This window comes from Rattus norvegicus, chromosome 8 (assembly GCF_021556685.1).
Source record: "Rattus norvegicus strain SHRSP/BbbUtx chromosome 8, alternate assembly SHRSP_T2T, whole genome shotgun sequence".
Classification (NCBI taxonomy): domain Eukaryota; kingdom Metazoa; phylum Chordata; class Mammalia; order Rodentia; family Muridae; genus Rattus; species Rattus norvegicus.
Window position 1 is genome coordinate 98258012 of NC_141541.1, and position 14367 is coordinate 98272378.

Consider the following 14367-nt stretch of genomic DNA (forward strand, 5'->3'; position numbering starts at 1 on the left):
AGTGGACAAGAGCCGCCATGCATGCAGAAAGGGATGACCCAACGAAAGGCCATGGTCAGATGCTTGTCAGGTAGCCTCCCTGTTACCTGGATGGTAGGGAATGAGGTGATGTACTGGACTGGTGCACCGAGAAGACAGAGGGCAGCACCAGCTAGATAGACCCTGTGTGCTCCTTTAGAGTCAACCTGACATTAAATTCTTTCACAGCCTGCCATGGCTTGTTAGCCGATCCTTTGTGTTCTCTGAGAGCAGCCAACAGTGATGCACTGAGCTCAGAGTGTTCTCCACAGTGCTACCCAGGTACTGTTTCTCCAGCTCCACAAACAAGGATGGGAAACCCAGAAGACTTGTCAGCGCTGCGTGACAGAGTGGAGTCGAAGCGTCTCTTCCACCATCCCTGTAGATTGATCATTTAGCTTTCCATCTGTGGTCCTCCTCCCTCATTCTGAGAAGCCCTGGGGGCCATACCCCCACATCAGTCAGAGAAGGCTGCTTTTAACTGTTTTATATATTAATTGGGTTTCCACATAAAAACTCATCTATATTAATGCTATAAAGCATTTGACCTTCGCTACAAGTTATTACCGAAGGCCCTTCGGCTCAGCTTTGGCGCGTTCTAAATGCAGATTAAAATGTCTATGATTTTTCTTTCTCTTTATTTTCAGTAGTGGGGATTGAACAAAGACCTTGTGCATACTAGGCAAGTGCCCTGCTACTGAGCTACCCGTCTACCCTACTTTGCTGTTTAAAAGAAAAAAAGCATACAGTTTCGCTAAGTTACCTAGGCTGGTCTCAAACTTAGGATGTTCCTGCCTCAGGCCACCAACTAGCTGGGATTACAGGCATGAGCCACTACACCCAGTTTCAAATGTATATAATTTTGCAACATGGTGCTTTAAAAGACTATACAAGAAACACTGAGAGAGCACTGAGTACTAGCCATTGAGCTCCAAAGTATGACTCTATACTGCCCTTAATGATCTCAGCAGCCTTAGAAGGTCATCACTGTTAATCCATTTTCAAAATGGAAAAACCGAGGCTCCACGAACAAATCCTACTTCTCGAAGTCAAAGCTACAGAGCAAGGATATGCAGGCACCCAGATCACTTGCAAACCTAAGCTCTCCAGCCTGTCATAAAGACATAAAGACTCTGGCTGGATATCTTCTTGGCATTCTCTGCCTGTCAGCATAGAAAGAGAATCAGGAAGAATCAAGAGCAGTGCTGAGGATGTGGCCAGTTAACCTAACAAACACAAAGACCTGGGCTGATCCTTATGCCAGTCATGGTAGTACATAACTGTCACCCCAGCATTCAGGGTGCAGAGGCAGGAGGATATCAGCATGCTTGAGGCCAGCCAAAGATACTGTAAGAGAGAGACCTTGTCTCGGTGGGGGAAAATAACAATGAGTGAAATATGTCATGGCCGTTTCGGTAACTTTCCTGAAGGCAGTGGCTTTCCACTTGGGTGGGAACTTTGTAACTCTGCCATGATCGAGGGAAAACACATGGCAGGCATCCACACCCCACAGTCCTGACTCACTGGAATCTGTAGGAGCCCGGAGCTGGTGTGGTGTACACACAGCCAAAAACACAACTCAGTTCCCTGATGTATATTCAGGAGCCCCAGAGATTTGTGAGTGTGACAGGGGCCCAGAACACTGCCAAGGCCCAATCGCTCCCATGAGGGCCACTGTCATGCATAGAATATCAGGGAGGCCCAGACACCTCTACTTCTTATCCCCAGAGGGGAATGCATACTCCCTCAAACACGAAGCCTTAATTTCCTGCCTCCAGCCTTGAACATGGAGAAGTTCCCAGCCTCTCAGGAGAAGTAATGCCAGGAACTTTCAGCCTAGGTGTGGATTCCACTTCTGTTAGATACACACACACACACACACACACACACACACACACACACACACACACACACACACCCCACACCAGATTAAGATAGATTTCAGTCTCTCTGAGTTTCGGTGCCCCATCACTGTTAAACTGGTTACAATGTAGGAAGCTACAGTAGGGCCTGGCAGATGTAGCCAGTGCATTGTAACAGTTACAATTTCCACATACACTAAAAAAAGAAAAAAAAAACCTTTCCTCAATGAAGCAATAAACCAGGTCACCAGGGTGCCAGGTGAAGCAAGTCAACACAGAGCTGTAACCCCAAAAGCTTCCGAAATTCTTAATAAGCTACCCCTGAAACAGGAAAGCCCATTGCTGCAGTGCATTGCTTGGTCTCCAGCACTATACCACTAGAAGTGAGCACTGGTAAAGGCTAGAATTTGTGGAGCACTAAGGGTCCCCTTCAATTTCTTCCAACCCTGTGACACACTGCTGAACGTTATGTATGCCTCAATGCAGTATGGATGAATACCTGGGAGTTTGTGCTGTGCCCAGCTCTGAGTTCTAGATGCCAAACACCATCCAGGTCTGGGTAGAACTGGAACCAAACCTCCTAAATCTATAGGGTCGATGGACCTCCAGGCCAATTGTTAAGTTAGGTGATTTCTGCTCTAGAGAATAGGTTTTGCTAACCCTTCAGGCAAAGGCAACTTCTTCCCTGCACAAAAGGAGATAATCATTTTCTAGATGACATCTCTCAGTTGATCCTTGACTTTCTCCACATTGGAAAAATCCAACTCACATCTTATAATAAAACTTTGTCAAACCTACTTTAGGAAAGTGAATGGATGAATTTGTATTGGCTTCCACTGGGATTCCAAAATTCCTTGTAGAAATGCAGAGAAACCTACTTGAACATTTCTGACTACAGGTATAGTTGCTCCAATGTCTCCTGGGTTCTTCAACAACCTCCAGACATTGATAAAATGGTTTGGAAGACGGTGGCCACAGGCAGTGTTTACAAACTGTCCAGTATGCTTTTGCCCCAAGCCTGCCCACCCAGCATCTTCTCTGCCCTCTGGCCAGACTGTTTGTCACCCAGAATCTTTTTCCCTCTGGTCAGATCTGTGAAAAACTGGGAGGGGCAAAGAGTGTAGAGTCCCTGAGGAGCCTTACTGTTTGAGTCTGGGTGAGGAGCGGTGTGCAGTTGTGTCAGAGGGCTTCCCTGCTAGCCTAGGCAAAGATATCAGACTAATTATGACATCCAACTGCCTCAGGAGCTGGAGTGAGCAAAAGTGCGAATGGCTTGCATAACTTCAGCAGAGACATAAAGCTGACCTTAAGGGCTAAGTCACTGTCAGCAATCCTTGCTGGCCCTCGATGAAAACCATGCTCCACTTGGTGGCATCCAAGTGTCAGCATCCTGACTGTGTACAGTGCCACCCAAGTCTGGAGACCAAACAGTCAGTCAGAGAAGCTCAAAAACAGCCACTACCTTGTTTATCCTAGTCTATTAGTAGTACAATTGGCTACTATAATTGACAAGACAAAAAAAAAGGCATCTAGTGAAATGGCTCTTCCTTTCTGCCTCTAGTTTCCGAGAAGAGCTCATTATCACTAATGTCCTATGTACTCTCTCAGAAAGGATACATATCAGATATGTACCTGTGGGACAGAGCAATGGGAAGATGGCAGCAATGATTTGAGTGTGTTGAGTTCTACAGAAGCGGAGGGTCTCAGCACACGCACGAAGGAGATGCTGCTGCTCATAGGGGTAAGGCAGATGGAAGTGGTTCCTCACTCAGGCCTTGGGCACATTGGTTTTCTGTGCTCCACTAATTACCACGGTCATGCTTGTCCACACCTTCTCTTTTGCCTTCGCTGTTGTGAGTGGGCTCCTGTCCTTTCAGAGAAGTCCTTTCTGACTAAGAAACAGCCCTGCAGTCTGGCGCTGTGCCTTGTGCTAAGCATGGAGCTGTCCCTGTTTGTTGAGTGGGTGACCAAGCTCATTAGACCAGTTCATTAGTTAATTGGTTAATAGCAAGAGTCTCAAAGCAGGTGGTGTCGAATTTACCCTTAAGGAGTGGGCAGTGGGGCCCACAAGATTGATGGGGGGCAGGCATTTTATGAAAGAGACTTTGACGCCTCACGGACAGCAGGAAATTACTAGGCAGTCCTGCAGCCAAAGAATTATTTCTGTAACACATTCAATATAGAACCTTTATTTTTTGACTTACTGCTTTACCTACCTTTTTTTTTTCAGCCATCGTGTATGTAGCCCAGGCTAGCCTCAACCATGAGATCCTCTTACCACAGCCCCCGAAGTGTTGGGATAGGATTTATCACAAAACACAAGGCCCTAGGGCTTGCTGTCCTCCAAATACATAAGAATATGAACCGCCCTTTCATTTCTCCTCCCTCCATGAAGTCAGCCATTTCTTCATCTTGTAAGAAAGTAAAGAGGCTGGGAAGATAGGTCACTGGGGAAGTGCTTGCTGTGTGAGAGCCTGAATTTGGATCCCCGGGAACACAGAAAGGCACTGGGAGGTAGAAGATGGGGGAAAGTGTCCAATAAGAGACCCTCTCTCAAAACTTAAGGTGGAAAGCAATTGAAAAAGACAGTCAACCTCTGGCCTCCACACAAGTTATGCACATACACACTCATGCGCGCACACACGTGCGCACACACACACACACACACACAGGAACATGTACACACACACACACACACACACACACACACAAAACAAAACAAAAGCAAAAGGGATGCAGTGCTTCTAAATGCAGTCTTCTTTTTCCTTTAACCTCCTTTAATGAAGGCTGGAGTAACCTGTCCCCTTACCTTTGTCATGCTTTGCCCCAGGGAGGGCAGCTCCTTGCACAAGGGCAGATGAGGGATGTACTTCTTGACCCAAATTGCCCTGAAAAGCCACAGTATTACAACCCTGACCCTTCCATGTTCTCATTCTCCAAAGCCCCAGATCAAGGGGACACCTGAGCCTCTCACAGTGTAGGCCCCACACCTAAAGGAGGTAGGAAACAATTAAACCAGATCCACACATGCCCTCTGTGATCAGCACCAGCTGTTTCCCAAGCTCAAGCAACAGACACGTACCACTGTTACCAGACTAGGGGCGCAAAGGGCCATTCTGCGGTGCAGGAAAGGTGTTTCCATTGTCCTTAGGCGTCTGCGCCAAATTGTAGAGAGGAATCTTCCATCTGGAATGACTGCTCACTAGGAGCCACTCGTGGAAGCCAAGGTTGTCCTCGAGGGCTGCAGAGTACAACAGGAGCCCAGATGGTAGCTTATGTCGGCTTCCCTATAAAACCCTGCCAATGTTTCCAAACACCTGAACTTCACAATAAGATGTTGGCAGGAGAAAAGGAGCAGCAAAAGCCAGGGCTTTCTCAGCCCGCAGACCTCAGGGTCCCAATTAGATGCAAAAGGGAGTCCCTTAGCTGTAACCTTTTTTCTAAATCCTTGTCTTCCCTCAGTTTTCGACCCAGGGGCATTCATAATGTTGGCTATTATCACACCTCCACAAAAGACTTCCCTTCCTCTTACTTTAACACCACCACCCCCTTCCCCAGAAGTTCCTCTAATCTCCACCCTGGATGGGGAGTAGGTGAGAAACAGGCTGGCACAGAGAAAAAATGCTATCACCCTGTGTCCATCCCTGAGCTCTACGTATTTGGGGAGCCTATAGTGATAATTAAAATAAAACATTGGATCCGGACTCCCACAAATCAAAAGCAACAAACTTAAGGTCTTGCCCTCTTCCTGGGGGCTTTGCTCTATTTGTTGTTAGGGCCAGCACAGTGCATGCGCTCGGGAGAGTTGTGTCCAGTCATTATTACTGTGAACCAAGAAAGGGCTACATCCTCCTGGTGCCTTACCTTAGAGACAGGGTGAGGTGGAGCCTCCTCGTCTCATTCGTCCTCTCCTTCAGCCACCTATTGGTCACTCAGAACCAGCACAGGGCAGGGCTGAGAACACTCCAGAACATTCAGGTCCTGGCCTTGAGCCATCCAAGCCCCATGCGTGGGTCAATGCATCTCAGAGGCTCCAACATTGGAGAGGAAAAGTTAGGAAAAGGAAACCTGTGCCCAGCAACTTGCATCCCAGTGGCAAAGGCCAGGCCCCAAGTAGGCAGTGTGTTGATTGGCTCCTTCGTTCTCCACTTACTCAGTGTCTCTAAGTGTCCGTCCAGGCTCAACAACTAGAAAGCAGAGGACGCCTGCTGCACTTGGTGGATATGGGGTAAAACAAGATCACATAAGACGGAATTTTAGAAGTTCCTTTACTTTCCTGAGACGGAGAAGGACCACCTGCAGCTCCTCTCTTAACCTGCTTCCTTCCTTCAGGGCCAGTGCCCACTAGAGCTCTTCTCCCATGGTTCAAGGCTGGAGCTGACATTTCCTGTGACAGGCCCAGTTATCTGCTTCTTAGGAGACAAGGAATATCACTAACTCTGCAATAAGTCTCCCCCCACCCCTGACCCCTGACACATCACACACACACACACACACACACACACACACACACACTAAAATTAGTTTACACACATCACCTCGTGCTGCTGCTTTTTCCAGCTACTTGGACACTGAAGTGCTGAAACACAGGCACCATGTATGGCACACTTCCATAGGTCAGGCCCTAGACCCCCTCTTTGCACCTTACCCTGCTTCTTCCTAAGAGACAGAGATGGCGGTCACAGCTTTGGGGTCTCCATCCATCCGAATGGCTTCTCAGCTTCTCTCTTGACCTCAAAGCTGTCCCTTGAACCCCACATTCCGTATACTCATCTCCCACTCATCCTGCCCTACCCTAAACCGCCCATCCAGGCCTATCTATGGCACTTTTGTTATTCAAACAAGAAACCAGGGCCTCACCCTAGCTCCTCTCACCTTGTATTCTGCACCCCGAGTTCCTGTGTCTGAGTACCCTCTGCCTTTTGTCTATCTGCTGTGTATCTTTTCTGGCAGCAGGCCACGGGCTCCGGGTACCTGTGTTGTTGCACACAGTCTTCCAGCCAACTTGAAAGAGAACCAGGACCAAGACACATCCCCCGAGAAGCCCCTCTCCAGTGACTGGCTTCCTCTGTGCTACACAGTCCCTTTCACCTCGAGCATAATAGCAATCATATGGTATTAATTACCGCACACACTCACGTCACCCTTACTTAGTGACAGGTGGTGTTCAGAGAGCTTTATGGGTGCTTAATTCCCATAACAACCTTATAGATGTGTGTCTGACTCCTCAGCTCCCCGGAGACCTCAGGGAGGCCAGCCCCACCATTGACTGAGCTTGAAAACAGACACCTGTGCCCAGCACAGAAGTGGCTTATGATGTTACTTTCTGGGGACTGTACAATTGATTTGATTCTTTCACCCCAGCATCTAGATGTGTTCTTAGTCAATTTTCATGGCGTAATTAAAGGCATGCTACATTGAACTGGTACCCAGTTCCTCCACAGAGATGTTCTCTTAGTGGGTTTCCCCTGCTGTCCTTCCAGAGTGCCTGATGGTTTCGAACTGGCTTTTTTCATTTGTTTGTTTATTTGTAATTGGAGGGCAAATAAGGCTTTGTGGGGTTTGCCACCTTACCACATTCTAGGTCTACATTTCGTCACCCCACACAAATTCCTTTTAGATTGAGCGCTACGGAATAGAGTGGCATTCTCACGATCACAAAGAGTGCACCTGGGCTCAGCTGCTGCAGCAGCAGGTACGCTCAGCGGTGCAGCTGGGAATGCTATGGGATGTGTGGGCATCCTGGTCACTGGAGGTGTCTGTGTCTTTTTCTCTGTGCAGCATCATTACTTCACAGTGAACTTCTCCAATGACAGCCAGAAGTCCCTAGAGCTGAGGACCGATGACTCCAAGGACTGTGACGAGTGGGTGGCAGCGATTGCTCGCGCCAGGTATGTGTCGCCTTGATAAACTGTCTAGGCAACAGACACCAAACCAAGCAAGTTTCTGCAGGTCCAATCCTCAGAACGAGCAGGTGGGAAAGGAGGAGAGGGCAGCATAGATCCTTTAAAAGCATCTCTTGTTGGGACCCAGTCTAGGCTGTCCCAGAGAATGAGAGAGAACACTGCAGAGTCCCTCTCTGCTCCAAGCATATAGCTTCATCTTGTCTTAGTGACCAACACAACTCTAATAAAGGTAAACAGTTAATTGGGGCTGACTTACAGTTTTAGAGGTTCGGCCCGTTATCATCATGGCAGGACGCATGGCAATGTGCAGGCAGGCATGGCACTGGAGGAACCAAGAGTTCTATATCTTGATACAATGGCAGCCAGAATGAGACTGGATATGTCTCACACTGGGCATACCTTGAGCATTAAGACCTCAAAGGCCTGCCCACACAGTGACATGCTTCCTCTAACAAGGCCACACCTCCTCCAGTAAGGCCACACCTCCTAATAGTGCCATTCCCTATGGACCAAGCATTCGAACACATGAATCTATGGGAGCCAAACCTATTCAAACCACTACACTTCACTCCCTGGTTCCCTTAGGCTTGTAGCCATAACATAATGCAAAATGCATGTAGTCCAATTTAAAAGTCCTCATACTACATCACAATCGCAACAATGTTTTAAAGTCCAAGGTTCAAAGTCTCTTTTGAGACTCACGTAATTCCTTAGCTGTAATCCCCGATAAAATCAAAATAAAAACAAACAGGTCACATACTTCCAACATATCATGGCAAAAGATTTATATTACTGTTACTAGCCACAGAGAAAGGAACACAGTGAGAAAATACTGGACCAAACCCAGAGCAAAAACCAGCTGGGCCAACTGCAAACTCTGCATCTCCGTATCTGATGTGGAATCCCGCCTCAGATCTCTAACTTTCTGCCATCTTTGTTGTCTGCAACGGACTTCTTTCTCTTGGGCTGTTTCCACTCTCAGTTAGCAGTTGTCCTTGGCAGGTATCCCACAACTCTGGCATCTACAACACCTCGGGGTCTCCAAGGCAATCCAGGCTTCAACTTCAGAGCCTCACACAATGGCCTTTTACAGCTTCACACAATGGCCTTTCTGGGCCTCTATGCAGAGACACCCCTGACATATTTTTGGCCTCTGCGGCTTTCCTTAGATGCAGAGGGAGATTCCATTTTGATGTTAAAGCCAGAACCACAAGGCAAAGCTGCCAAGTTCTGCTGCCTGATAGGGCTGCAACATGGCCCCCTTGTTCAGTTATGACTTCACCAGCTTTCTGTTTTCAATGGTTTCCTTCACTGCCTAAGCTTGGCTGTTCTGAGACTTGCTCTGTGGACCAGGCTAACCTTGAACTCAGAGATCTGCATGCTTCTGTTTCCTAAATGCTTGGATACATGCCTGGACCTAAGCTTTTCTTTAATTCCTCTTTAATATAGATCTTTATAAGCATGGCCACTGCGCCTCAAGATCTGAATTAAAGGCATATGTTGGTCCAGATCAAAAGTGTGTCTCATCTTACCTCAAGATGCAGATCAAAGCCTGTGTCTCTCAGCCTCAAGATCTGGATCAGAGGCATATTGTTTCCTGCCTTAAGATCCAGATCAGGTGTGCCCTCCATTTCTGGATTGTAGTTCACTCCAGATATAGTAAAGCTGACAACAGAGACTAGCCATCAAAATCCACCCCTTGGACATGTCTTCTACGTCCAAAGAGAAACAATTACCAGGTCATACAATGCCTAACATGATATAACTATCCCTTGTACAACTGCAAGTGCATTAAAATTTACAGTAGGTGGCAGTGTCCCTTGGGGAACATCCTTTTCACAAGGTGGAAGCTTAGCTGGGTAGAATCTTGCCCTGAGGTCACCACAACCTTAATTCCACAAAATATCTTTAATCTGTTTATCTCCCTGAACACAAGACTTAGTTTCATTGCACTTCCCAGTGCCCCTTTGATCCCTGAACCACATATTTTGTACTTTTTCTTGTACAGGTTGCTCCATTTGCAAAGGCCACTTTTCATAAGAGTGAACCACAGGACAGAGTCTATACTAGGCTGTTTTGAGATTTTCTTTGTCAAAGAAAATTTAAATCTTGTCACCTTAGCCTCAAGCAGACTCTTCAGACAAGGGCAAAGAACAGCCATATTTATCACCAAAATATCACAAGAGCAATCTCTAGGCAACCTATTAACATTCTTCTTCTCTAAAATCTCTTGAACCAGGCCCCTGCAGTTCAAATCACACTGAGTACACCATCATCCCTGCTTCTACTAGTAGGGCCCATTAAGTCCCACCTAAAGCATTCCACTACTTTCTTAATTCAAAGCCCCCAAGTCCACATTCTTTCCTCCAAACAAACATATGGTTAGGACATTCACAGTAATAATATGTGCTCTATCATCCAGTAGTTCCATTCATTGGTACCTATCTAAGAGGAGTGAAAAATGACCACAAAAGTCTCCTGTGTTCTTAACAGCCTAATGCACAACCATAAGCCATGATGACTATAACCAAGCTAACATACAAGCAAGCCTCTTGTGCATCCACGAAATGGAATGTTCCTGGGAAATAATCATGAATCAACTACAGTTATACACAATGAGATGGATGAATTTCAAAACCAATATGCTGAGTAAATGTAGCAAAAATATATGCTATATGATTTCAGTTATATGAATTTCTACATCAGACAAAACTAACCAGGGTGGTGGAAACCAGAGTAGCGGCTGCTTCTGGGGTGGGATAGAGTGGGAAGAGCTTCCTGGGTCCTAGAAATTGTCTTTGCCTTAATTATGAATTTATGCCTTTTATCATAATTGCTCAAATTGTTACTGGATTCTGGGACCTGGACTGGTTATATCCATATTCTTGATCTCTTATTTAAAGTACTAAAATAACAGCTCACATAAAATTGTAAATGTAGCAAAGGAATAGACTAGGTCAGATGTTCTGTCAAGAGTGACATGACATCAGGCCCCAAGGGTGAGAGGACTCAAGGCCCAATTGCTGTTTGGCACTTCCTTTTATGGGCTTCAGATAAAAGATTTTGTTGTTGTTGTTGTTGTTGTTGTTTAAGGATGGGGGTTTTTGTCCTGATTGATATATTAAGTTATAGAACCTCTTTTCTACATGTGTCCTTTCCCATAATTTATCTGATTTAATCATATGTGTGCCCAATTATGCACAGTCTTAAAGTGGCAAATATGAGATTCTACCAAAAAAAAAAAATCCTTATATCCCAAGCCAAGCAGAGTCTCAGATTGCTAAGCTATTTCCTATACTTGTCTTCCTCAATATTGTAATATTAGCATCTGTGCTTTCTACAATGTGTGTATTGAACTTTACATTTTAAAAATGAGTGATGAATAATAGAATGTCTCACATTTCTGTTGCTGCATAACGAATCACCACACACTTGTCAGCTTAAAATATCCTTCCATTATTTTGTGGTTCTGCAAATCAGAAGTCCAGACTCAACTGAGGTTTCTGCCTGGTACCTTGTGAGGCTGAAATCAAGAATAGGTCACTGAACTATGAGTTTTATGCAACCTCAACATGAGAGAGAGGTGGGGAAGGAGGAGAGAGAGAGATAATCTACATACATGTAAATGTGTGGATATGCGTGTGTTGCAAGAATTATTTCCCTGGGGGAGAAGTAAATAATGTCTACCCTGTCTTTGTGAAGTCCCAAGCAAAAGCCCCCAGTCCTACAAGTTCTACCCTGGGAAACTAGAGGATATATTAGGTTCAACCACAAGTGGTAAGGGATTGCTGGCAAGATTATAGAGCACCTACACTGGGAAGTATTCATTCAACATAGATTATGACTTCCCCATATCCATATAGATGGAGCCGCCTTCTGTTAACTCTCCCCAGACAATATACTCTAACACCTTCCTACACCCCAAAGTCACATGTTAAAAATAACCAGGAGGAGGGTCCTGAATCTCAGGAGGGGATCCAATGACCCTCCCCACCCTTTCCTTCTATACAGGACTATCAACTTGGGAGATCACATTCTATAACTCTGTGTGTGTGTGTGTGTGTGTGTGTGTGTGTGTGTGTGTGTGTGTAGCACCAGTAGCAACAACAACTGGCTCTCTGCCACAGCCATATTGAGTGTAGAGTATTTTTACATATCCCCAATTTAGTTTTTATTTACATATACTTAATAGAAACATTTCATGTACAAAAATAAGCACTGTGGTGTATTAATACCATGTAGAGACACAATGTTCTCTCACACTGTATGTATTATAGTCTAGTATTATGGGATGCCTCTATAGTGTGTGAGTATAGTTGTTTCTAAGATAAAGCAGACAATGTGGTTCATATCCAACATTTTAGTGAGAGTTTCATGCCTGGCCAGAGGTCAGAGAGGCTGAAATGCACTCTCCAACCCTAGGACCAATTCCACCTCCAACTTTGACACTGTCCAACTGTTGTTCTGAGCAAACTGCTTCTCTTCCCTGGACTTCAGTGTCTTCATTGAGTAAATCATACAGTCAGCCTTTCATGATCCCTGAGTTTCCTTCTAGCTCTGAAAAGTCTATGAGTTCATAAAGACAGTGCACACACCAGGTGAGGCTCACTCAGTCTCCACTGGAAGGTTTTCAGAAGAGGGAGTGGGATGGAGAAAAGAATGGATGGGGTAGGAGTGGATAGAAAGAATAAGAATGGAGGGAGCATGGTATTGGTTTTTTCATTGTTGTTAGCAAATACCTGGGATAATCAGCTTAAAGAAAGAAAGACCTACTTTGGCTCATGGCTTCAGGCCACAGTTGACTGGCTCCATGAATCTTAGGCTTACATTAGGATAGAAACATCTTATCATAAGGGTATGGTAGAGAGATACTGTTCTCCTCACAGAAGCAAGAAGCAGAGAGAAAAGAGCAAGAGCTGAGGACAAGATATGTCCTTCACAGACACATTCCCCAGCTACACCTTCCACAGTTCTATTACCTCCCAACAGTCCTTTCAATGATGAATTCATCAAAGGTCAGTCCACTGATTAGGTCAGAACCCTTGTGATTGCTCCCAAAGCCCATCTGCTGGCTACCAAACCTTTAAACATCAGCTCATGAAAAACACTCAAACCTAAAGTATAATATTCTCCTCTTGGCCCCCAAAGTCCCATGGCCATCTCGCAATATAAAATAAATTTACTCTGTTCCCAAAGCTCTCCAGTCTTAATAGTCCAAGAATCACGCAGAAGGTTAAGTTCAAACTCTTCAATGACTCAAGGCAGCAGTAGTGTGAGTATCTACAACATAAAAGGAAGTCATGTACTTCTGACACACAGGGATGGGACTTTCCCCTTTCCAGGAATGAGGTCAACAGCCAGCCAGACAAACGTTATAGCATGGAACTCCATGTCTTGGCGTCCAGGTCATTTCATGAGCATGTCCAGTATCTGGGACATGATATGAGCTCCAATAGGCTTCAAAATTCCCACCCCTGCAGTCTTTTCTAGCTGTACCATCTATGAGTCTTGACCAGGTTCATTTCCTTTGTCAGTTTAAGAATTAAAAGGCAAGGGGGGAAAAATCTCCAACACAACAGGTAGCAAAATAGAGTCTCTCCCATGGCTCTGACCTAACCACTGGACTGACCCTTGATGAATTCATCATTGAATAGACCTTTGGCAAGTAGTAGAAACTGTGGAAGTTTCAGTCTAATTGGAGAAAGTAGCTGGGGAGTGAACGGCTTTTATCAGAGGGGAAGAAACATACAAATACACCAAGCACACAGAGAAAAGACCCTCTGCAAAGCATGATGAAGACTAGGTTCATGAAGCACAGGTTCTCCTGGAGGCATGGAGTATTTTAAAGTCTTTGAAGGGTCTCCCTGCCCTAACATTGATTCCTGTGAGGAAAGAAAAGATGGCTGATGGGCCCACAGTTGTTGGGTAAGCATGTCCTGATGTGACTGTGGGCTCCTTGAGCCAGTCCACCAGCAGGGGGCCCTACTGACTGAAGAAAAAGCCAATAAAGTCTTTCTTTTAAGCTGTCAGGTATTTGTCTCAGGTGGAGGTGTGGGGAGGGGTGAGGAAGAAGCCTGCCATCTTGGAAGTTCACCATCTTATTGTCTAGCTATGGCCCCTCTCCCTCTCTGTGAGCCTCAGGCAATCTGTCAACTGCCAGTTTCTCAATGTCACCTCTCAGAAGCCCCTGTTCACTTCTTGAAACTCTCCTTGTCAGGTGTCCCACATTCTTGGCATCTCTAATCTTCTGAGGGCTCCAAAACTCTTCATCTTTAACTCTCACAGCTTCATGCTGTCAGAGACCTCCCATGTGGACTCTGACCTTCCCATACTGCCTAGCTTCCAAGGCCATGTTTTGAAATCCGGGTGGAAACCTCTATGATTCACAACCCTTATATTCAGGATACCGCCAAAACCTGTATCCTATGGCTAACACCAAATTCTAACACTGACTTCAATGGCAGCCACATCTATGTAGCTTACAGCTGCAGCTGCCTCTGAATACTCAATGGCTGGATGTAGAGAAGGACTTCCATGGGTTCCCTGTGACTTCTCAAAGCAAGGTCTTTCAAACATCCTTG

At 45.7% G+C, this 14367-nt stretch overlaps 1 protein-coding gene across 2 annotated transcripts in view; it reads left to right on the plus strand.

Annotated features, from left to right (window-relative positions):
- The window catches only part of Rasgrf1 (RAS protein-specific guanine nucleotide-releasing factor 1), a 129624-nt gene that overhangs the window by 6591 nt on the left and 108666 nt on the right, over positions 1 to 14367 (plus strand). The window contains 1 exon segment of one of the 2 annotated variants that reach the window (NM_001105753.1): positions 301 to 1071. In NM_001105753.1, coding sequence (NP_001099223.1) covers positions 301 to 416 — 116 coding nt within the window. In that variant the 3' untranslated portion in view covers positions 417 to 1071. 2 annotated transcript variants of the gene reach the window in all.